Below are 21,854 nucleotides of genomic sequence, written 5' to 3'. Positions count from 1 at the left end.
TCGGCGGGACGGGCCTCCGAGGGTCAGGGTCGGGGCTACCGGCTGGAGGGCGGGGAGAAGGAAGAAGAGGGTTGCGGGAGAGCTGGGCATATCGGGTGGGGGCGTAGGGGGAGCGGCCAGAGGCAAGGCGCGGGAGAGGGAGTCCCGGCTGGGGGTCCGACGCGGAGGCGGAGGCGGGCACTGAAGGGCGGGGCGGGGAGGGGCGGCCGTCTCGACCCTCCCTGGTGGGGCCCCGCGGCCTGGGAGCCCGAGCTGGCCGAGCCGCCACCGCGGCCGGAGCTGTCCCCTAGCCAGACCCGGCGAGACGCGAGCGGCGGGAGGGAGGCGGTGGCACGCCCGGCCCCGCCCGCCCGAGCGTCGGACGCGGCCCCGAGCCGAGCCATGGTGAGTCCCGCGTCGCAACCCGGTGTCCCCTCCGCCTTCCCGCAGCCCGCTGTGGATCGCCAGCCCCCAGCTGGGTGCCTCTCTCTCCTGCTTGGAACTCTTGAGCGCTCCTGGGACTCTCCTCCCTCCCATCCCCCCTTCTTTTCTTTGATCTGTCTGTCTGCCCCACTGTCTGGCTCTGTCCCCACTGGGTATTGCCCTCACTCCTTTCTTCCTCCTGTTCTCCGCCCCTTCCCCCAACCTCCCTTAGGTCTCTCCCTCTAATCCACACACCTCCCCTCGCCCTCCTCTGTCCCGACCTGTGCCTTCCTTTGCAGGATCTTCCCTCCCCCTCCCGGTCCCAGCTCCTTACCCGCGGCAGACCCCTGCGGGATTGGGCTGCAGCGGCCCTGGCAGGGGCCCGGGCTCGGGTCATGAGAACTGACCTGCCTGGCACCACCATTTTCCATCCCAGTCCCCAGCCCGGTGAGCCGGGCCCACCCATCCGGTCCTGGGGGACCGGCCACAGCTGTGGCTGGGCTGGGGCCAGGGACCTGGCCAAAAAGGGAAATTCCCGCGGAGAAAGAGAGGCTACCTCAGAGTGGTGGACAGAGTGGGGAGGGGGCTCACAGTGCCCGGGGGCGTGACGCTGCCAGAGGCGACACGAGATGCGGTGCGGGGGGAGAGGAGTGCCCCCGAGCTCACGCTGCAGGGAACAGAAACACTGTCCCAGAGCATTCCCGCTGCAGAGGGGAGGGGACACCGACAGGAGCTCCCTGCCGCGGGTTGGGGACCCTGGCAGCAGCAACTCAGGGCACAGGAAGCAGGAGGGCGCTGTTAAGGGACGTCCATGCCAACAGGAGTGGACACTATTCCTGTGAACTCTCGCTCCAAAAGTACTCTCTGAAGAGTATTTGCAGGTGTGGGCACTGCCAGGGAGAGCGCCCACTGCGGGAGGGATGGGGGGGCACGGCCAACGGGGCGCTCACCGCAGGGAACGGAGGAGGGGGAGAGGCCCTGCCAGGGGGCGCTCACCGCAGGGTGGAGAGGGGGAGGAGAACAACCGGGGCTGCTCCTCTACAGAGGGAAGGGCACCCCCTGGCAGGGAGGCTGGAACAAGAAGAAAGAGGAACTGGGCCAGGGAGAGCTGACTCAGTCTCTCTGGTCTCCTCTTTGGTCCGGGCCGGCTGGAGGCCGGTCTCTGAGCTCCTGCCCGCCCCCTCCCACCCCAGACCCCTCCTCCCCTCCTGCCGCTGCCGTTTCCTGTGGCTGAGACTCTCACTCAGCCATGAGCTCACCGCCCCTAATGGGTTGCAGCTGCCTCGCAGCTCCAACTCTAGCTCCCGCTTCCAGGCCTCGGAGAGGACGGCCCACTCTGCCTCCCCCCCGCCCGTCTCCACCCTCCCCCCACCCACGCTCCCGGCGCTGGCCGGGTCCCCGGAACACTGGGGGGTCTGTCTGCTCGCCCACACACCTTGGGGCCGGGTCTCTGTGCTGACGCACTGACTGTCGGTCTCCGGAGTGGCTGCCTCGCTTCTCAGACGCTCGGGACAGGCAGGCAACACTCAGGCTGAGAGGACTTAAAGTGAAATATGCAGTATTGTCCTCAGGGCGAAGGCGGGCGGTGGGGGCGGGTTGCAATGGGGAGTAGAGAACTAGATAAACACTTCAGCGAGCTTCCCCCTTGCCCCGTCACAGCAAAGAAATCTGATAAAAGGAATTTCACAGCCACCTTGAAAGACAAATAGGTTTGCAGAGGAATAGCCAGAGGGGTGGCTGTTTAGGGTATGAGATGGAGAAAGATATCCTACTGATTCACTTAGGGACACAAGTGTGGAGGAAGCAAGGCTGAGACTTTTGAGATAGTGGCTCCGGGTGGAGGTTGGTGGAGAGGCCCTACAGGAATCAGAAAATATTTCAGCTCCAATACATACCAGCAAGGCCTCCTCCTCCCTTCCCTACAAGTTCCCTTTGTGACTTTTTCCTCTTTCAACTGTCCCCACCCAAGTCTTTGTAACCCAATCCCACATGCTCCGGGAATGGGTGATTGCTTTAGAGCCACTCTGGGAGAGGATGAGGGGTGCTCGAAAGACTCAAGACAGATAGCCCTTCAGTCCTCCTTCTTCCCACCCAATGAACATCTCTAGCATATGATCGTTCATGGGTGGTGGCACCTCTACTTAAGACGGGGGTCTCTGTGGGAGGCCCTGAGAAGAGGGACTGGCAGGAGGGCTGTGTAAAAGGGCTCCACCCTCCAGAGCTCTCAGCCATCAGTGACTTCCCTGATGGCCCAGGGGCCCATCTCTTCCTGAGGAGGGCCTATGCAATCCTTGCAATTTACAAGAACCAGGCGCAGCCCTAATCAAAGTCCTTCACAAGAGTCTCCTCAGATCTCCAAAGCCAGAGTCTCAGAGTATACTGCTAGGGCTGTGCACTCCGACTGGGCCAGCCCCACTCCCATCTCATTCAGCCAGCATTTCCTGTCGTCTCTCTGCACACACTCTGTACGTGATGGGGCCCCTGGGGGACACAGCCAGCCTCCAAGGAGCCATGCTGGGGGATCTCTAGGGATCTGCAGCCTGGTCTTGTCTCTCCCAGGAGCCTGAGCCAGTAGAGGACTGTGTGCAGAGTACTTTGGCCGCCCTGTACCCACCTTTCGAGGCAACAGCCCCTACGCTGTTGGGCCAAGTGTTCCAGGTGGTGGAGAGGACTTATCGGGAGGATGCGCTGAGGTACACGCTGGACTTCCTGGTGCCCGCCAAGCACCTGCTTGCCAAGGTCCAGCAGGAAGCCTGTGTGAGTGAATGCATCCCTGTTCTATCTCCCCTAAGAGCCACTGCCTCACCCGAGACACCAGTCAGACTGACTAATTTCCCCTCACCCAGAGACATCGCCTCCCCTGATACTGGTCCCCCCCATAGGCACGTGCCGTTCGCATGCTAACACATAGACACTCATCTTCCCCAAATACTGACCCCTTAGAAACATCAGCTCCCAAAGACCCTGACCCTCCAGACCCAGTTCCAGACATTCCCTCCTCACATCAATTTTTCAAGATACTAACTCCCCCAGAAATGACTCAACAGAGTCACTTCTACAGATATAAAGAGCTTCCAAGAGTCTCCGGCTCCTCCAAGACAACGGCATCTGCTGACCATGTCTTTATACTGACTCAGTTCTTACTCTCCCACTCATGGAACTAGCTTCCTAGAGAAGCTTGCTACCACCAGAAAACTGATCAGTCCCAATCCTTTCCTCTGTCACATGCACACCCCAAGATATCTCCTCCCGCTCCCCTGGGGTTATAACCCACCAGGCATAAGGCCACTCCTGCCTAGGGTAGCCCTATTCTAACTGCCCCCTCCTGCTGGTTCCATCAGCAGAGGCCTGAGCACAGCCTGCCACCTCTCTCCCCAGGCCCAGTACAGCGGCTTCCTCTTCTTCCACGAGGGCTGGCCCCTCTGCCTGCACGAGCAGGTAGTGGTGCAGCTAGCAGCACTCCCCTGGCAGTTGCTGCGCCCGGGAGACTTCTACCTGCAAGTGGTGCCCTCAGCAGCCCAAGCGCCCCGCCTGGCACTCAAGTGCCTGGCCCCAGGGGGTGGGCGAGTGCAGGAACTGCCTGTGCCCAATGAGGCTTGTGCTTACCTGTTCACACCTGAGTGGCTACAAGGCATCAATAAGGACAGGCCAACAGGTCGCCTCAGCACCTGCCTTCTGTCTGCACCCTCTGGGATTCAGCGACTGCCCTGGGCCGAGCTCATCTGCCCTCGATTTGTACACAAAGGGGGCCTCATGGTTGGACATCGGCCAAGCACACTTCCCCCAGAAGTGCCCTCCGGCCCCCCAGGGCTCCCCAGCCCTCCACTCCCTGAGGAGGCCCTGGGCACTCGGAGTCCCGGGGATGGGCACAATGCCCCTGCTGAAGGACCTGAGGGCGAGTACGTGGAGCTGCTGGAGGTGACGCTGCCTGTGAGGGGGAGCCCCACGGACGCTGACAGCTCCTCGGGCCTCTCCAGGACCCGGACGGTACCCACACGCAAGGGTGCTGGGGGGAAGGGCCGGCATCGGAGACACCGGGCGTGGATGCACCAGAAGGGCCTGGGGCCTCGGGACCAGGACGGAGCCCGCCCACCGGGTGAGGGGAGCAGCACTGGAGCCTCTCCTGCGTGTCCCCCGGGAGCTGAGGCTATGGCTTTCCCTGAGGCAGCAGCCCTGGAGGTGTCTGAGCTCCCAGCAGAGGCGCTGGGTGAAGCCTCTGAGTTTTGCCCCCTGAGGCCAGGGGAGGTCGGAGGAGGAGCAGGCCAGGGGGCTGAAGGGCCACCTGGTACCCCTCGGAGAGCAGGCAAGGGAAACAGGAGAAAGAAGCGAGCTGCAGGCAGAGGGGCTCTTAACCGAGGAGGAGACAGTGCCCCACTGAGCCCCGGGGACAAGGAAGAGACCAGCCACCAGGAAGCCCTTGTCAGTCCGCCCCCACCAAGTGAACACGAGCTTCCAGGATGTGGCCCAGTTAAGGAGGAGCACGAAGGCTCGGGGAAGCCAGACCCTGAGCCGAGAGAGGAGCTCAAACCAGCAGACGAAGGAGAGCCTCGGCCCCCAGAAGCCTGTGGGCCTGTAGAAGAGAGGGCCAGAGAAAGAGAGCCGGAGGGGCCGAGGCTGGTGCGCGTGGCAGGTGAGATGACACCGAGGCCAGTGGGGCAAGGGCCAGGGTAGGTGAGGCCTAGGGAACGGGGCTGCAGGAAGAGCGGAGGTGAGGGTGGGAGCAGAGTAGCCAGACCTGTCCTCACTTCAGGCCCATAGCTCTGCCTGTGCCTGCAGGGCCCAGCAATCCAGAAGGGCTCCTGTCTGACCCCCTGGCACCATCCCCAGAGACTGTGCAGGAAGTGAAAGGGGACAGCATCCCGGAAGAGGCCACTCCAGTCTCCAGCTCTGATGACCCTGGTGTAGCTTGGGACTTAATGTCGTCTGGATGTCTCGTCCTGACTGGTCAGTGGGCAGCAGTGGCTGAAGGGAAAGGGGTCGAGGAAGGAGAAGCCTCCGGGGCGGGCTGGGGAGGGAGGCAGGGTGGATGGGAGGTAGCCAAGGCCTGCCCCCAGCCGGGACCATTTTGTGTCTTCAGGAGGGGTGGATCAGAGTGGGCGAGCTCTGCTGACCATTACCCCACCGTGCCCTCCTGAGGAGCCTCCACCCTCCGAAGACGTGCTGAGCACTGCTCTTCATTACCTCCACTCACTGCTCAGGTAACTGAGGCCCAGGCTGGCAGCTGGCATACTAACCTCCTGGGCCGTGAGCACCCTGCCCTCCCCTCTCCTCAAGACATTGACCTCTAGGATACCTACTTCTTCAACCCTCAGATTTTCAAGTCATTGCTCTCTGACCTTACCAACCCAATTTGCAGCATATCTTCATCAATCCTCAAAATCAACACTGCTGACTTTCAGTATCCTGAGACACAACCTAGTTTATCAGAACCTTGATTAGCGCATTCAACAACTCTTTCTTGAGCACCAGAACCTATTAGGCAGTATGCTAGGTGCTGGCGTTGAATTCATACCCTTCCAGAGCACAGAATTCCTAACTTTTTAATCCCTGATCCCATGACCCAGTAGCCATGTGAATATAGACTCCTAATTGCTAGGTCACTACCTCTTGGACACATGTCTGAGACTTTGACACTTTGCCCATCGCCAGGAACTAACTTCCCCTGAGGATGAGTAACATTAACACACACACACGCACACGCACACATACACACACACACACACACAACCTCTGCACCCACAGGCCTGACCTACAGGTACTGGGGCTGTCCGTCCTGCTGGACCTTCGCAAGGCACCCGCACTGCCTCCAGCACTCATTCCTGTCCTGAGTCAACTTCAGGTAAGCAACCTCTTGAGACAAGTACTTCTTCTGGGTCCTGACTCTTCCCTAGTGGTCATTCCAGGCCACCCTGTTGCCCACAATTTAGGGTTATTCTTCTCTGCCTTCAGGACTCAGGAGACCCTCCTGTCATTCAGCGGCTGCTGCTTCTCACTCATGATGACCCTCCAACTGAACTCCATGGATTTCAGGTTTGAGCCCCTCACTCCCACCTAGTCCCCATAAGTAGTGGAGAGAGAAGAAGAGGCTGGCTGGAGCCCCAGGCCAGTCCCTGAATCCCTAGGTGCCCAGGCCAGAAACCCCCTGCCTTCACATGTCTACAGGGTGCTGAGTTGCTGTCAGAGAGTGATCTGAAAAGAGTGGCCAAGCCAGAGGAGCTGCAGTGGGACTTGGGAGGTCACAGGGACCCCTCTCCCAGCCACTGGGTAGAGACACACAAGGTAAGCTTCACCTCCCCCACTCAGGACACTGGGAGCCAGGAGTGACCCAGCAGAGGACATTCTAGGAGAGAGAGGACAGATCTGAGACATGACCAAGGGGTTGAGAAAAAGTGGTTTCTCTTCCATTTAGTTCAATAAATATTTATGGTTCACAATTCAACAAGTGTTTATGAGCAAATTCAATTCAACAAGTATTTATGAGCAAAAGACTGTGCATGTGCCCTGGGCTACCAGGGAGATGAGACGAGTATGTTAAATAAATTCTTTCTTTTTCCTTCTAGTTTTGAGATATAATTGAACAAGCACTTAACAAGTTTGAGGTGTATAACATAATGATTTGACTTACATACAATCATGAAGTGGTTACCACTAGTTTAGTGAACAGCCATCATCTCCTATAGATACAAAATTAAAGAAATAGGAAAAAAATTTTTTTCCTTGTAATAGGAACTCTTAGGATTTACTCTTAACAACTTTCATATATAACATACAGCAGAGTTAATTATATTAATATTTATCATGTTGTACATCACATCCCTAGTGCTTACCTGTCTTATAACTGGAAATTTGACTATCTTCATCCAATTCCCCCTCCCTCTCATCTCCTGCCTCTGGCAACCACAAATCTGATCTCTTTTTCTATGAGTTTGTTTTGTTTGTTTGTTTTTGAGGTATAATTGACCTACAACACTATGTTACTTCTTGGTACACAACATAGTGATTCAATATTTCTATGCATTTCACCATAATGTCTAGTTGTTATCTGTCACCATACAAAGATATCACATAATTATTGACTCTATTCCCCACATTGTACATTTTATACCCATCGCTCATTTATTTTGCAACTGGAAGTTTGTATGTCTTGATCTCCCTTACCTATTTCTCTCCTCTCCTCACCCCCTCCCCTCTGACAACCATCCGTTTGTTCTCCGTATCTATAACTCTGCTTCTGTTTTGTTATGTTTGTTCACTTGTTTTTAAGATTCCAAACATAAGTGAAATTATACAGTATTTGTCTTTCTCTGTCTGACTTATTTCACTTAGCATAATACCCTCTAGTCCATCCATGTTGTCACAAATGACAAGATTTCATTCTTTTTTATGGCTGAGTAATATTCCATTGTATGTATATACCACATATTCTTTAGCCATTCATCTATTGATGGGAACTTAAGTTGCTTCCGTAACTTGGCTATTGTAGATAATGCTGCAGTTAACACAGAGATGCATATATCTTTTCTAATTAGTGTTTTCACTTTCTTGGGATAAATACCCAGGAGTGGAATTGCTGGATCGTATGGTAGTTCTATTTTTAATTTTTTGAGGAATATCCATACTGTTGTCCATAGTGGCTGCACCAATTTACATTCCCACCAACAGTGCATGAGGGTTCCCTTTTCTGCACATCCTCACCTACACTTGTTATTCTGACAGGTGTGAGGTGATATCTCATTGTGGTTTTCATTTGCATTTTCCTGATGATTAGTAATGCTGAGCATCTTTTCATGTGCCTGTTGGCCATCTGTATGTCTTCTTTGGAAAAAGGTTTATTCAGATCCTTGGCCCAATTTTTAATTGGGTTGTTTGGTTTTTTTTGATGTTGAGTTGTGTGAGTTCTTTGTATATTTTGGATATTAACCCCTTATAAGATATACCATTTGCAAATATCTTCTCCCATTCAGTAAGCAGTATTTTCATTTTGTTGATGGTTCCTTCGCTGTGCAAAAGCATTTTAATAATATGTAGTCCCATTTGCTTATTTTTGCTTTTGTTTCCCTCGCATAAAGAGAAGTCTCAAAAAAAATATTACTGGGCTTCCCTGGTGGTGCAGTGGTTGAGAGTCCGCCTGCCGATGCAGGGGACACGGGTTCGTGCCCCAGTCCAGGAGGATCCCACATGTCGTGGAGCGGCTGGGCCCGTGAGCCATGGCTGCTAAGCCTGCGCATCCGGAGCCTGTGCTCCGCAATGGGAGAGGCCAAAACAGTGAGAGGCCCATGTACAGCAAAAAAAAAAAAAAAATTACTAAGACAGATGTCAAAGAGTGTATTGCCTATGTTTTCTTCTAGAAGTTTTATGGTTTCAGGTTTACATTCAAGTCTTTAATCCGTTTAGAATTTATCTTTGTGCATGGTGTGAAAAAGTAGTCCAGTTTGATTCTTTTGCATGTAGCTGTCCAGTATTCCCAATACCATTTATTGCCAAGGTGGTCTTTTCCCATTGTATATTCTTGCCTCCTTTGTCATAGACTAATTGACCATATGTGTGTGGATTCATTTCTGGGTTCCCTATTCTGTTCCACTGATCTATGTGTCTGTTTTTGTGCCAGTATCATACTGTTTTGATTACTGTAGCTTTGTAGTATAGTTTGAAATCAGGGAGCATGATACCTCCCTTGACTTTGTTCTTTGTCAAGATTGTTTTGGCTATTCAGGGTCTTTTGTATTTCCATACAAATTTTAGAACTATTTGTTCTAGTTCTGTGAAAAATGCCATTGATATTTTGATAGGGATTGCCTTGAATCTGTAATTGCCTTGGGTAGTGTGGACATTTTCACAATAATAATTCTTCCAATCCATGAGCACGGTATATCTCTCCATCTGTTTGTGTCATCTTCAATTTCTTTCATCACTGTGTTATAGTTTTCCAAGTACGGTCTTTTACCTCCTTAGTTAGGTTTATTCCTAGGTATTTTATTCTTTTTGATGCAATTGTAAATGGAATTGTTTTCTTAATTTCTCTTTCTGATAGTCAAGTATTAGTGTATAAAAATGCAACAGATTTCTATAAATAGATTTTGTATCCTGCAACTTTACTGAATTCATTGGTGAGATCTAGTATTTTTTGGTGGTGTCTCTAGGATTTTTTATGTATAGTATCATTTCATCTGCAAACAGTAACCATTTTACTTCTTCCTTTTCAATTTGGATGCCTTTTATTTCTTTTTCTTCTCTGATTGCTGTGGCTAGGACTTCCAAAACTATGTTGAATCAAAGTGGTAAGAGTGGGCATCCTTGTCTTATTCCTGATCTTAAAGGAAATGCTTTCAGCTTTTCATCATTGAGGATGATGTTAGCTGTGGGTTTGTTGCAAGTGGCCTTTATTATGTTGAGGTATATCCCCTTTTTACCCACCTTGTTGAGAGTTTTTATCATAAGTGGATGCTGAATATTGTGAAAAGTGTTCTCCACATCTATCAAGATGATCGTGTGATTTTTATCCTACATTTTGTTAACATGGTGTATCACGTTGATCAGTTTGCAGGTGTTGAACCATCCTTGCATATCTGGAATAAATTCAACTTGATCATGGTATATGATTCTTTTAATGTACTGTTGGATTTGGTTTGCTGGTATTTTGTTGAGTGTTTTTGCATCTATGTTTATCAGTGATATTGGCCTGTAATTTTCTCTTTTTGCAATTCTTAATATGACATTAAACAGCATATCATTTTTGGTGGATGATAAGTCAGAAACAACTGGAGAAGAGTGCAAAATAGTATCACTGGGGTTCTAGAAAGAGCTGAGAGTCAAAGAGGCTGGTTCTGGTTCCATGTGACCTTGAGCAAGGTAATGTACCTTACTTCCGGAGATGGTGCCTTTCTGTACCTGCTCCCTGCACCAGCATTCCAGCCTCAAGATCATTGCCCTCACAGTACAGCAACTGTGACATAATCTCTGATTCTATGAATCTAAATTCTGTGAGTATTCAAGAAAAGAGGTATGAGCATGATCTGAGCCAAGTATTAAAGGGGGTCTGTAACATGGTCTCTAAGCTGTGGATCAAAGGGGAAGTGCATCTGAAGAGGCAGAGAAAAGGGTTTTATAGGGTCAAGAGCCAGTGCAGATGAGGGAAAGGAGATTCATGTTTACTAAGCTGTAAAATGTGCCAGGCCCATGATAGCTGCTTACCTACCATCATCTCTTTAAACCTTTAAATCCAGTGTGTCTTATCATGACTTTACAGTTGAGGAAACTGAGGTTCAGGAAGGTTTCTGGACCTGCCTAAGGTCATACAATTAGTAAGCGACAAAGTCAGGAACTGAACCCAGCACTGCCCCCATAAAAGTCTCTGGGGTTGCCCCTCCTCCACCCTAGGGCTTAGGCCCCTTATCCTGAACTCTGTCCCTGGACTCCATTCCTGTGTGTTTGTCTCAGGAAGTGGAAAGGTTGTGCCGCCTGTGCCGAGGTGTGCTGGGCTCTGTACGGCGATCCATTGAGGAGCTAGAGAGAGCAGCAGATCCAGAGGGAGAGGTAGGAAATGAGATGGGACCAAAGGGGATGAGGTGGGGATGGGGCTGGGCTGAGCTGAGGACCTCCTTGTGGAACCCCAACTGTCAACTTCTCCCTGGCCCCCAGGAGGCGGCAGGAATGCCTGAGCCCCTACAGAAGGTACTGGCAGATCCCCGGCTGACGGAGCTGCAGAGGGATGGGGGAGCCATCCTGATGAGGCTGCGCTCCACCCACAGCAGCAAGTACGAGGGATGGGTGTGTGGGTGCAGGTGGACGTGGAGGATGGAGACACAGCAGAGGGCCGCCAATTCACCTTAGCTGCCAGATAATTCTTACTAAGCATGTATCTGGACAAGATATGCTTCTCCACTTATCTCATAACTCTCACAACATCCCTAGGTGCTAGATTTGATTATCAGTGGGGATTTGGAGGATCAGAAATGTTTAATGTCTTGGCCAAGGTTGGTCAGTAAATGGAAGAGTAAGGATTCAGATCCAGGCCCATACTGTGACCCAGGATGCCGTGCCACCCCTCACTTGGGATGCAAGGATGGGATGGGGTTGCGGGGCAGGCTTGACAAAGGCAGTGGTTCATTCTGCCCCCACTCTCTACCCAGGCTAGAGGGCCCAGGCCCAGCTACACTGTATCAGGAGGTGGACGAAGCCATTCACCAGCTCGTGCGCCTTTCCAACCTACATGTGCAACAGCAGGAGCAGCGGCAACGCTTGCACCGACTCCAGCAGGTGAGCCAGGACCTCCTCCCCCATGCTTCTTAACTCCACCTGGGGGCCTGGCCTCCAGCACCCTTTTCCCACTGATACTTACAGCTGATGGTGTTCTCCTAACCTGGCTTGGTCGCACGGCCCTCCCTCTCTCCTCATCTCCCCTGGAAGTTGATCACGGTCAGTGTGAGATTCAGCAAGAGGGAGATAGCATCTCAGCACCCACAAAGAAGAGAAGCCAGATCTCCCCCTCCCACTGCTGATGTTTGATCAAGGATCCTTAGAGATTGTGAGAGATGCTTAGGTGCCCTAGGGGATTCTGGGAAGAGCCGACTGATTCTGAGTTCCTACCTCCTTAGCTTAAAAGCAACAAATGTCTATCGATACCAGCTCTCTCCACCCCTTATGCAATGTCATCCCCAAACCTGAGGACGGAAAGGTCCCACCTCCCTCCACCTTGGAAGGAGAGGACAATGGAAACTGCTAAAGGCCTTGGAAACCAAGGCCTCTTTGTGGGAAAGACTCAGGAATAAAGCTGGCTTCTCTGAGCCTTGATTCTTTTCTCCTGGGGTTAAGAACTCCATAGGGATTTGCTCTCCACCCTACCTTGTAGGGTAGCAGGGGCACTGAAATCTGATTGCTCCTTCATAGCTTCTAAGTGTGGTAAGTGAACACCTCGTGGACCTGCATGTGGCCTCAGGGGAAAGGTCATCTCAGGGTCAGTGTTAAAGCAGGGTGGGGGCAGGGCTCTCTGTTCCTGAGATTTCTGCATATTTAGCTTCCTCCATCCCAGCATCCAAAGGTTTGTATCTCCTACTGTCTGTTTGCTTATTAGCTGTTTTCCCACTGTGTAAAAACTATTAGCACACAGGATTTGGAGTCTAAAGTGTTCAGCTTGAGTTCTTCTCTGCTAGGAGTGAGATATTGGACGAGTCTGGAAGCATCTCTGAGTTCCCAAGTCCTCATCTGCAGAATGGGGGTGTTAGTAAGGCTTACCTCACAAGGGTGTTCGGGTGATCAAGTGATTTCAGCAAAGGACTGTAGAAGTGTTTATTGTTGGCACGGGTTATTGGGAACATTCTCAAACTTCCCGTCCTCAGGCTGTCTCGCCCCAGATTCCAACCTTTCTTCAGAGGGAAGAATTACCATCCCTTTTTGGTCAGATATCCCAGAACCAACACGAGAGTACCTAGAGCCCCATAATAGGCAACACACACACACACACACACACACACACGCCTGGGGTGTCTCTCCAAGCCTGGTCCCTGTCACTAGGCTCTATGAATGTGAAATTCCTCCTGGCCCTCGTGCCTCTGGCTCGCCCCAGTTTTATCTATTTCACCTGGAGGCATAGCCCTGGAACCTTAGCATGCATCTCTCAGTGCTTCTGGCCAGCCCAGCCTCCCCTTCAACTGGTGCTTTACAAAGATGGCTTACTCACTTTACTTGACCCTTGTGGAAACTACCACCATTCCCTGTTCTCATTTCCACTTTACAGCTGAGATGAAATGGTTTCCCCCAAGGTTCTACAGGGTGGGGCGGTGGGGTCAGAGCTGGATCTCAGCTTTCCTTTCCACTGCACGGGCCCTTCTCCCTCATGGCCCCGCTCTCCCACCCTGTCTGCCCCAGGTGCTGCAGTGGCTCTTGGGCCCGGGGGAGGAGCAGCTGGTGAGCTTTGCTGTGCCCGGGGACTCCCTGTCTGCCCTGCAGGAGACAGAGCTACGATTCCGGGCTTTCAGTGCTGAGGTTCAGGTGAGAAGGGGGAGAGGGGCAGGTGAGAGGAAACACGCGGGGAGGGAAGGGGAGACTGACTGGACTGAGGGCCAGGTCTGAGAGCAGCCTCCCTTCTCCAGGAGCGCCTGGCTCAGGCGAGGGAGGCCCTGGCCCTGGAGGAGGACCCTGCCTCCCAGAAGCTTCTGGATATCTTTGAACAGCGCCTGGAGCAGGTTGAGAGTGGCCTCCACCGGGCTCTGCGGCTACAGCGCTTCTTCCAGCAGGTATGTGCTGAGCCTCTTCCTTCTATGCCCACCACTGCCTTTCTTCTGTCTGGAGAAGCTGATCGGGTAGTTGTTAGAAGCAGGGACTTAGGAGGCCGTCTCCTGGGCTTTGACTCTTGGCTCTGCCGCCTACTTGCTGCATGACTTGGGACAGGATACTAAACCTGAGTGTGCCTCGTGGCACCTACCTTACAGGGCTGAGTGAGGATTACGTAAGCAGTATGTAACAGGTATAGTACAGAGTCTGCCACTTGTAAATTCTGTGTAAGTATCGGCCATCCTTTCGTCTAGGCCCCTCTGTCTCCATACCAGCTCAGAGTGACACACTAGGCTGTGATGCCGGGACAGTGAGGGGAGGTGTTCTAAGAGGACTGGGGTGTGGTGGGCCTTGGGAAGCCATCAGCGAAGGAGGACAGGAGCTGTCATCCGGCAGCGTGTGGGAGTGGCAGAGGACTTCACTCCTTCCCCTCGCCACTCCCCACCCCTTTGGTCTTGTAGGCACATGAATGGGTGGACGAAGGTTCCACGAGGCTAGCAGGAGCTGGGCCGGGGCGGGAAGCAGTGCTGGCAGCCCTGGCCCTGCGGCGCACCCCGGAGCCCAGCGCTGGCACCTTCCAGGAGATGCGGGCCCTGGCCCTGGACCTGGGCAGCCCGGCGGCTCTGCGAGAGTGGGGCCGCTGCCGGGCCCGCTGCCAAGAGCTGGAGAAGAGGGTTCAGCAACAGCTGGGAGCGGAGGCGAGTCCACGGGGCCACCGGCGACGACGGGCAGACAGTGCCAGCAGTGGAGGGGCCCAGCGGGGCTCCCACAGCCCCTCACCCAGCCTCCGTTCCCTGCTGCTCCCCAGCAGTCCCGGGCCGCGGGCAGCCCCGTCCCACTGCTCCCTGGCGCCCTGTGGGGAGGACTATGAAGACGAGGGCCCCGAGCTGGCTCCGGAAGCAGAGGGCAGACCGCCGAGGACCGTGCTGATCCGAGGCCTGGAGGTCACTAGTACGGAGGTGGTAGACAGGACGTGCTCACCCCGGGAACACGTGCTGCTGGGCCGGGCCGGGGGCCCAGAAGGGCCCTGGGGAGTAGGCACCCCCCGGATGGAGCGCAAGCGAAGCATCAGGTGAGAGCCCAGCCCAGCTGGTGCCCAAGAGGCAGGCCCAGCTGGCCCGCAGGAAAAGAATATGATACTGTTGGCATGTTCCTCCCATGCCACAACCTCCCCTGTCACTCCTCGTTGTACCTGCAGCGCCCAGCAGCGTCTGGTGTCTGAGCTGATTGCCTGTGAGCAGGAGTACGTGGCCACCTTGAGTGAGCCAGTGCCACCCGCTGGGCCTGAGCTGACCCCTGAACTGCGGGGCACCTGGGCGGCGGCCCTGAGTGCCCGGGAGAGGCTCCGCAGTTTCCACCGGACACACTTTCTGCGGGAGCTTCAGGGCTGCGCCACCCACCCCCTGCGCATTGGGGCCTGCTTCCTTCGCCATGTGAGTCAGCCTCTGAAACTCCTTCCAGGGCTTCTCCCTTCACACGTCTCAGCCCCATCTGCTTGTCCCTCCTTCTCAGTATCCGCCCCCCGACCCCACCCACCACCAGAACGTGTGGCCCCAAACGCCGGCGCCTACTGCCGTTTGCTGGGCCCCTGGATCCACTCAGCTCATGTGTCCCTGACATCCAGTGCTGCCTGGCCTTCGCTCTCTCCACGGGAGCCTGTCATTCCCCTAGCAGACTGAGTGTTCCCTGGTGGCCTGTCCCTCCTTCGGGCTCTACCGGATGTGGAGGAGGAAAGGGAGAGGCTTGTCTGCAGGGCCTCACTGGACATGACTTACCGCTTCCCTACCGGCACAGGGGGACCAGTTCAGCCTTTACGCCCACTATGTGAAGCACCGACACAAACTGGAGAATGGTCTGGCTGCCCTCAGCCCCCCAACCAAGGTAACTTTTTCTCCAACACTCATGAGAAGGGGAGGGGCCAGGAAGACCTAAAATCTACCCAACCTCAAAATCTCTCAGGGATAAAAAGCTTTCCTGGATATACCCAGGAATGTCACCTACCAATAATCTCCCAGAATTGCTGAGGGTGGGACAAGCACTGGACTGGAAGCCAGGTGAACCCGGGTTCTTATCCAACCCACCTGAGGACTTTGGGCAATAGTATTGATTCCTCTGGGCCGCTGTTTCTTCATCTAGTGAATGGTGGCAGTATTCACTATAGCTAACTAAGAGAGTCGCTGAGGGTCAAAAGGCCTCACATCAAAAGATGTGAAAGTGATTTCAAAAGTTAAAAGCCAGAGAATATAAGGGATTACTTGTATTCCTCTTCCACTCTCCCTCAAGATATAGAGGACAGCTGAATCTCCTGCAGCCCTCCTGCCTCCTTTCTTTCTGGGGGAAGGTTTTTCGCCTTACCTTTGGGTGTATCTGGGCTTGACCTACCCCTAAAAACCCAGAGTACCACGCATCTTCCCCGAAGGGCTCAGACCCGAACAGCTCCAGCCCCTCCCCTCATTCCTATCTGTTTCCACCCCAAACTAGGGCACCATGGAGGGGGGCCCTCATCTGCCCCGGGCCCTGCAGCAGCCCCTAGAGCAGCTGGCCAGGTATGGGCGGCTCCTGGAGGAGCTCCTAAGGGAAGCTGGGCCTGAACCAAGTTCTGAGCGCCAGGCCCTTGGGGCTGCCATGCAACTGCTCCGGGAACAAGAGACCCGCGGCAAAGACCTGCTGGCTGTGGAGGCGGTGCGTGGCTGCGAGGTGAGGCCGTGGCTCCAGACACTCCAGCTCGGGCTGCCTAGCCTTGTAGCCTCAGAAGCAGTGTGGGCTGGTGACCAGAAAACTAGACTCAAGGTCAGAGGGCTCCAGGCTGTAATTTCTAACCAGCTGGATAGCTTTGGTCAAGTCACTGAACTTCACTGGGGCTCAATTTCCTCGTCTATAAATAAAGAAGCTATGTCCTGCCCGACATCCTGTGACCCTACATCTGTCTGTGCTTTCCTACTCCTTTCCTAATTCTTCTATCTACCCTGCACTTCATCCTGTATCTCAACATTCAACATATACCTTACTCTCCTCTCCTTAGTCTCTTACCAGTCCTGAGGTTCCAGAACAGGTTGGAAACCTACCTCCTCTAGGATAGACCTCTTTTCCCTTCAGTTCTTTGCTGATTTGATTCTCTTCCTGGGGCAAAATGGTGCTTTGGTCCCCAACATGCAAAGGCTTACCCATTGGAGGCTATAAACCCTACTGTGTGATGTACCTTCTATCTTCAGAGGCAGGGCTGTGCTGCTGGGCCAGGTGTGCTGTGCATGGTGACCAGTGGATGGATTCTAGGCCAAGGGCTTCCCTGATTTCCTGACTCTGCCTGAGAACCAGTGCATTCGGCCCCTGGCCCTATAAATCCCATTTTGACTCCCCGTAAAATATACACAAAGGGCTCCGGGGCCAATGACCTTTCCTTTTGCTTTCCCCAGATAGATCTGAAGGAGCAGGGACAACTCCTGCACCGGGACCCTTTCACAGTCATCTGTGGCCGGAAAAAGTGCCTTCGCCACGTCTTTCTCTTTGAGCATCTCCTCCTGTTCAGCAAGCTCAAGGGCCCTGAGGGGGGGTCAGAGACCTTTGTTTATAAGCAGGCCTTTAAGGTACGATGCCTGGAGGTGGGGTGGGGCTGGGAAGCCATGGGGATGGGACAGGAAGTCATGCTCTTCTTGGGAACGCAGGGTGTTCTGGAAATTCAATCCCAACCCAGGTTCAGAATCTATATCATCTAGAACAGGCTTTGGCCTGTAATCAAACATCAGGTTAGGGTGTCGAGGTGACAGAAGTTCCTGTCATTGGTCTCCTCCATGGGGTTCTCCTTATTCATGCAGGGGATTCATGAGGCATTCCAAACCAGAAGCGGGGAGGACCTTTCCCATTAAGAACACACATGCTTTCTGAGTTAGGGATGGTCCCTGGGGGAGGAAGAGAAAGGACACTATAAATATAGCTTAACTTGACGGAACTGAGGAACCCAAGAGGAGGGAGGCCTTGCTTTAGGGAAACAGCCTTGATATCCAGATAAACATCAATAGCGGCCTAGTCCCAGATCAGGCGCTGTGGCATGACTCTTAAGAGTTTCTGACTTTGTCCCCCTACACTAGTTCCAGCAGAGTCCAGTATAGAGAAAAAAGCCTAAGTTTGGAATAACCTAGCCATGAGTTTGAATTCTTTCTCCGATAAGCTATGATAAGCCCTTGGACAAGTTGCTTTGTGTGTCTGGGCACCACCCTTCTGTAAATCGTGCTTGTTATAAAGACTAAATGCAGAGCACTTGGCGCACCGTAGGTGTTGAGCAAACATTTACTAAGCATCTACCAGATGCCAGGCTAAGTGTAGTGCTTTTCCACGTGGTACCATCTAGCCAGAATACACTCCGTCTTCACCCACTCTTCTCCGCTTTTTCTCAGACTGCTGACATGGGGCTAACAGAAAACATCGGGGACAGTGGGCTCTGCTTTGAGCTGTGGTTTCGGCGGCGGCGTGCACGAGAGGCGTACACTCTGCAAGCAGCCTCACCAGAGATCAAACTCAAGTGGACGAGTTCTATTGCCCAGCTGCTGTGGAGACAGGCGGCCCACAACAAGGGTACCAGGCAGAGTTGGGAGAGGGTGTGCTTGGGATCAAGGTTATGGCAGGTTAGCTGGAGAGTGTGGAGAGTGCCCAGGGGAAAGAGGGTGTAGGATGGAGAATGACGTATGAGAAGATTGAAGATCTGACGTGAGAGAGATTGCTGAGACGGAACTTAATCTAAGGTGCACTAAAAGGAAAGAGGAAGCTAGCGGATTTCAGGGAGGCAAGCGCAAATGGTTGGGCAAAAGAGAGTGAGAGGGTGCTCACCGGACCTGCCTTCCAGAACTTGATTGCTGTGTTACCAGGACTAGTTTGTTTGTTTTGTTTTGGGGGGTCTTTTGCTAGTTTTTGTTTTTAATTCTCTGAACCTCATTCCACTAATCTGAAAAATGGAAAGTAACATCTACATCTTGGTATGATAGGAAGGATTAAATAAGGTGATATATATGGAAGCACTTGATAAACTGTAAAGGTATGTAAAACCGTGAGTTTTGCTCTTAATGCCCAAGATAAAGGGAAGAAGGTATTAGAAGAGAAGTTGGGGGCTTCCCTGGTGGCGCAGAGGTTGAGAGTCCGCCTGCCGATGCAGGGGACACGGGTTCGTGCCCCGGTCTGGAAAGATCCCACATGCCGCGGAGCGGCTGGGCCCGTGAGCCATGGCCGCTGAGCCTGCGTGTCCGGAGCCTGTGCTCCGCAACGGGAGAGGCCACAACAGTGAGAGGCCCGCGTACCACAAAAAAAAAAAAAAAAAAAAAGAAGTTGGGAAGCCGGAATGACAAATGGGCAGGATGCAACATATAGGAGAGAAGAGACAGAAGTCTGAGGGGGAAGTCAAGGACACGATCACCATCCACGTCATAACAGTCAACAGGAAGAGTAACGAGACACCAGAGGAATGAGAGGGAGGAATGAGAGTTGGGAAGTAGCAAAGAGGTTGGTAACAGGGTCTCTGTTCCCTAGAGCTCCGAGTGCAGCAGATGGTCTCCATGGGAATTGGGAATAAACCCTTCCTGGACATCAAAGCCCTTGGGGAGCGGACGCTGAGTGCCCTGCTCACTGGAAGAGGTGAGGGCCACAGTGCTGGGGGTGGGGGGTGGCCTCCAGCAGTCAAGACCTTGAGAGTGAAAGCACAGTGAGGAGGCATGGTGGAAAATGAGGAAAGGTCATGAGTGGATATGTCTTCCCAGAAACTGTGGGAGTGACTGGGAGGCCCTCTATGAGCTCAGGGTCATTTCAGGGAGCCAGGAGGGCTTTCCCACACCAGCACCCCACCCCTCCACCCCCCGCTCTCTGCAGCCGCCCGCACCCGGGCCTCGGTGGCCGTGTCATCTTTTGAGCATGCTGGCCCCTCCCTTCCCGGTCTTTCCCCGGGAGCCTGTTCCCTGCCTGCCCGCGTCGAGGAGGAGGCCTGGGATCTGGACGTCAAGCAAATTTCCCTGGGTGAGGCACCTCTCAAGGGGTGGCTCCCAACAGCTGGGTCATCATGGTGATGTTCAGGCTGCTTGCTGCTGAGCAATTCCTTTCTCTAGCCAAGGGGCCCAGCTGCCATGACAACTATGTACAGCTTCCCCATTGCTAAAAGAGCCTTCCATCTGGTTGCTAGGGTAATGCTTACAGCAGCCTGTTGCTAAGAAGCACTTCCTCTGTACCCCTCTCTCTCTAGCCCTCCTTGGGTCTCTATGGAAACTGCTTCAGCTTCCTGTTGTACCCTCCTGGTTCACCACGGCAATCCTTACCGTTTCCTGTCGCTTCCTCTCTGGTTGCTCTAATGATGCTGCTGACAGTTTCCTGCCTCTTGGTAGGGGGGTTCTCTTGCAACTGGATTGCTATGGTGACTTACAGCTTCCTGTTGCTCTGGAGCTTTTTCTTCCCTGACGGAGCAGCTTGGTTACGTAAGGTAATCTAGAGGGGTTCTATACCCTGCTCTCACCCTAGCTTCCCCTCCAGCCCCAGAAACATTTGCCTCTTCTGGAGATGTGTCCCCAGGACCAAGAAACAGTCCCAGCCTGCAACGCCCACACCCTGGGAGCAGCACTCCCATCCTGGCCAGTGGAGGGATCTTAGGGCTTTCCCGACAGGTAAGTCCTTGCAATAGGGCTGAGAATGGGGTAGTCTCTTCGGACACTTTCTGGGTGGGCTCTTCTGATCATTCAGCCCATAAGGGGCAGGGGGACCAGTGAGCCTGTGCTCCCAGCAAGGCTACAGGTTGGGGGGATGTATTGTCCAGTCTGCCCTTCTCCTCTTCCCCAGGCCTGGCTGAGAGGGCTCAAGGTCAGAAGTGAATCTTTAATAAGGAGTGGAGGGCAGGAGTGATAGAAAGGGGAGAATTCCAACAGCCTAGACTTGGATTAAATCAGCAAAATTCAGGAACTCTGGGGAGGAAAGAGGGGTGAACTAATTGACAGGCTTGGGAGAGAGAGAAAGGTTATATAACCTCTCTATATAAGAGATCGTTTCTTATCCTTTAAATTTACCGCAGTTTCTCTTCCCTCAGAGTCACGCCCGAGCCCTGAGTGACCCCACCACACCTCTGTGACTGGTGAGTTGGTACCCGCTTTCTACCACATCCTACAGCCTTCCCTCTTCCCTTCCCCAGTGGCTTGGGAGTCAGCTGCTTCTCTCTCCCAACTCATCTTCCCTTTTCCTTCCTGGCTTCTAGAGAAGATCCGGAATTTGGCTACAGCCCCTCCTCTCAGCACGCTTTGGGCTGGGATGCTGGGGGGACATAGTGGAGGACTGGAAGAGCATTGAATTCCTTCCCTCTGCTTCTTGGACAGAAACGAGGTCAAAGGACCAGTGTGTTTCCCTGCTACTGCTGTCTCTAGCTCTCCCCAGCCAGGTGCCTTCCTGCAGGAACCAGAGTGTCCACACTTGCTTGCCTTCATACCCTGGAGGTGGGGAAATTATCCCTCGTCCAGTCCTTCCCCATCCGGGGCCACTGCATACTCCCAAGACACCGCTCCATGTCAGCCCTTCCCCGACAGCCTGTGTTCGCCCCTTCGTCCTGCCCCCTGACCCTCCTTGAGAAGACTCATCTCTGCCAGTTCCTGGTGACTCCGTTCTGGGGTGTCATAGGAAACGGAGCTATGCAAACCATTATAGAAGGGTGGGCTAGGGAACTGCAAACTTTATATATGTAATAACTGTTATTTTAATACTATTGTTATATTAAATATATTTACTCACACTTTGTCTCCGAAGAGCTAGAGCAGACCTCAGTGTTGAGGTGATACCACTAACTTGAGCACTTCCGCTCACCCAACCATTAACTAGAACACAGAAAATAAAACCAAGGCTGCAAGGTACCCTGTACCCCTTACTGGGCCAAAGCTGGGCCCGTGCCTGGGTGAATATGTACCCTCCCAGAGGAGTGGCCCCCAGAGGCTCAATGTACCCTCTGAAGTTTCTGCTCTCATGCTGTACCCACTTCTTGAGGCTGAGCTGGTCACAGTCAAGCTGGGGTCCAGCACCATTCAGCAGTTCTCAAAATGAGGTCCTCAGAGGTCCACAGTACATGAGAATCCCCTAGGCTACTTGTTAAATGCTAGTTCCTGGGCCCCACCCCTGAGCTACTTAAGCCAAAGCCTGAAGGTAAAGCCCAAGTTTCTTACCAAGGTCTTTGGGTGATA

The 21,854-nt window shown here is 53.4% G+C and overlaps 1 protein-coding gene across 1 annotated transcript; it reads left to right on the top strand.

Annotated features, from left to right (window-relative positions):
• Window positions 1-322: 322 nt before the first annotated feature.
• Window positions 323-21,401, top strand: ARHGEF40 (Rho guanine nucleotide exchange factor 40). The gene is made up of 23 exons (XM_082839034.1): window positions 323-384; window positions 2,962-3,159; window positions 3,781-5,032; window positions 5,179-5,346; window positions 5,480-5,600; window positions 6,145-6,241; window positions 6,352-6,432; window positions 6,565-6,681; window positions 10,840-10,935; window positions 11,041-11,156; window positions 11,532-11,658; window positions 13,267-13,389; window positions 13,491-13,634; window positions 14,133-14,743; window positions 14,870-15,104; window positions 15,466-15,552; window positions 16,153-16,368; window positions 17,085-17,255; window positions 18,063-18,240; window positions 19,186-19,290; window positions 20,173-20,303; window positions 20,720-20,764; window positions 20,885-21,401. Exons 1-22 carry the CDS (start codon window positions 382-384, stop codon window positions 20,759-20,761), a joined length of 4,419 nt encoding a protein of 1,472 aa, XP_082695160.1. The 5' UTR covers window positions 323-381; the 3' UTR covers window positions 20,762-20,764; window positions 20,885-21,401.
• Window positions 21,402-21,854: the final 453 nt, after the last annotated feature.

Source organism: Leucopleurus acutus (genome assembly GCF_964270905.1).
Source record: "Leucopleurus acutus genome assembly, chromosome: 1".
Classification (NCBI taxonomy): domain Eukaryota; kingdom Metazoa; phylum Chordata; class Mammalia; order Artiodactyla; family Delphinidae; genus Leucopleurus; species Leucopleurus acutus.
This window is presented reverse-complemented; position numbering and strand designations above follow the sequence as displayed.

Coding starts and splice junctions, on each gene's coding strand:
- ARHGEF40 (XM_082839034.1), top strand. Junction 11,157..11,531: donor CGCTCCACCCACAGCAGCAA/GTACGAGGGATG, acceptor CTCTCTACCCAG/GCTAGAGGGCCCAGGCCCAG. Junction 15,553..16,152: donor CCCTCAGCCCCCCAACCAAG/GTAACTTTTTCT, acceptor ACCCCAAACTAG/GGCACCATGGAGGGGGGCCC.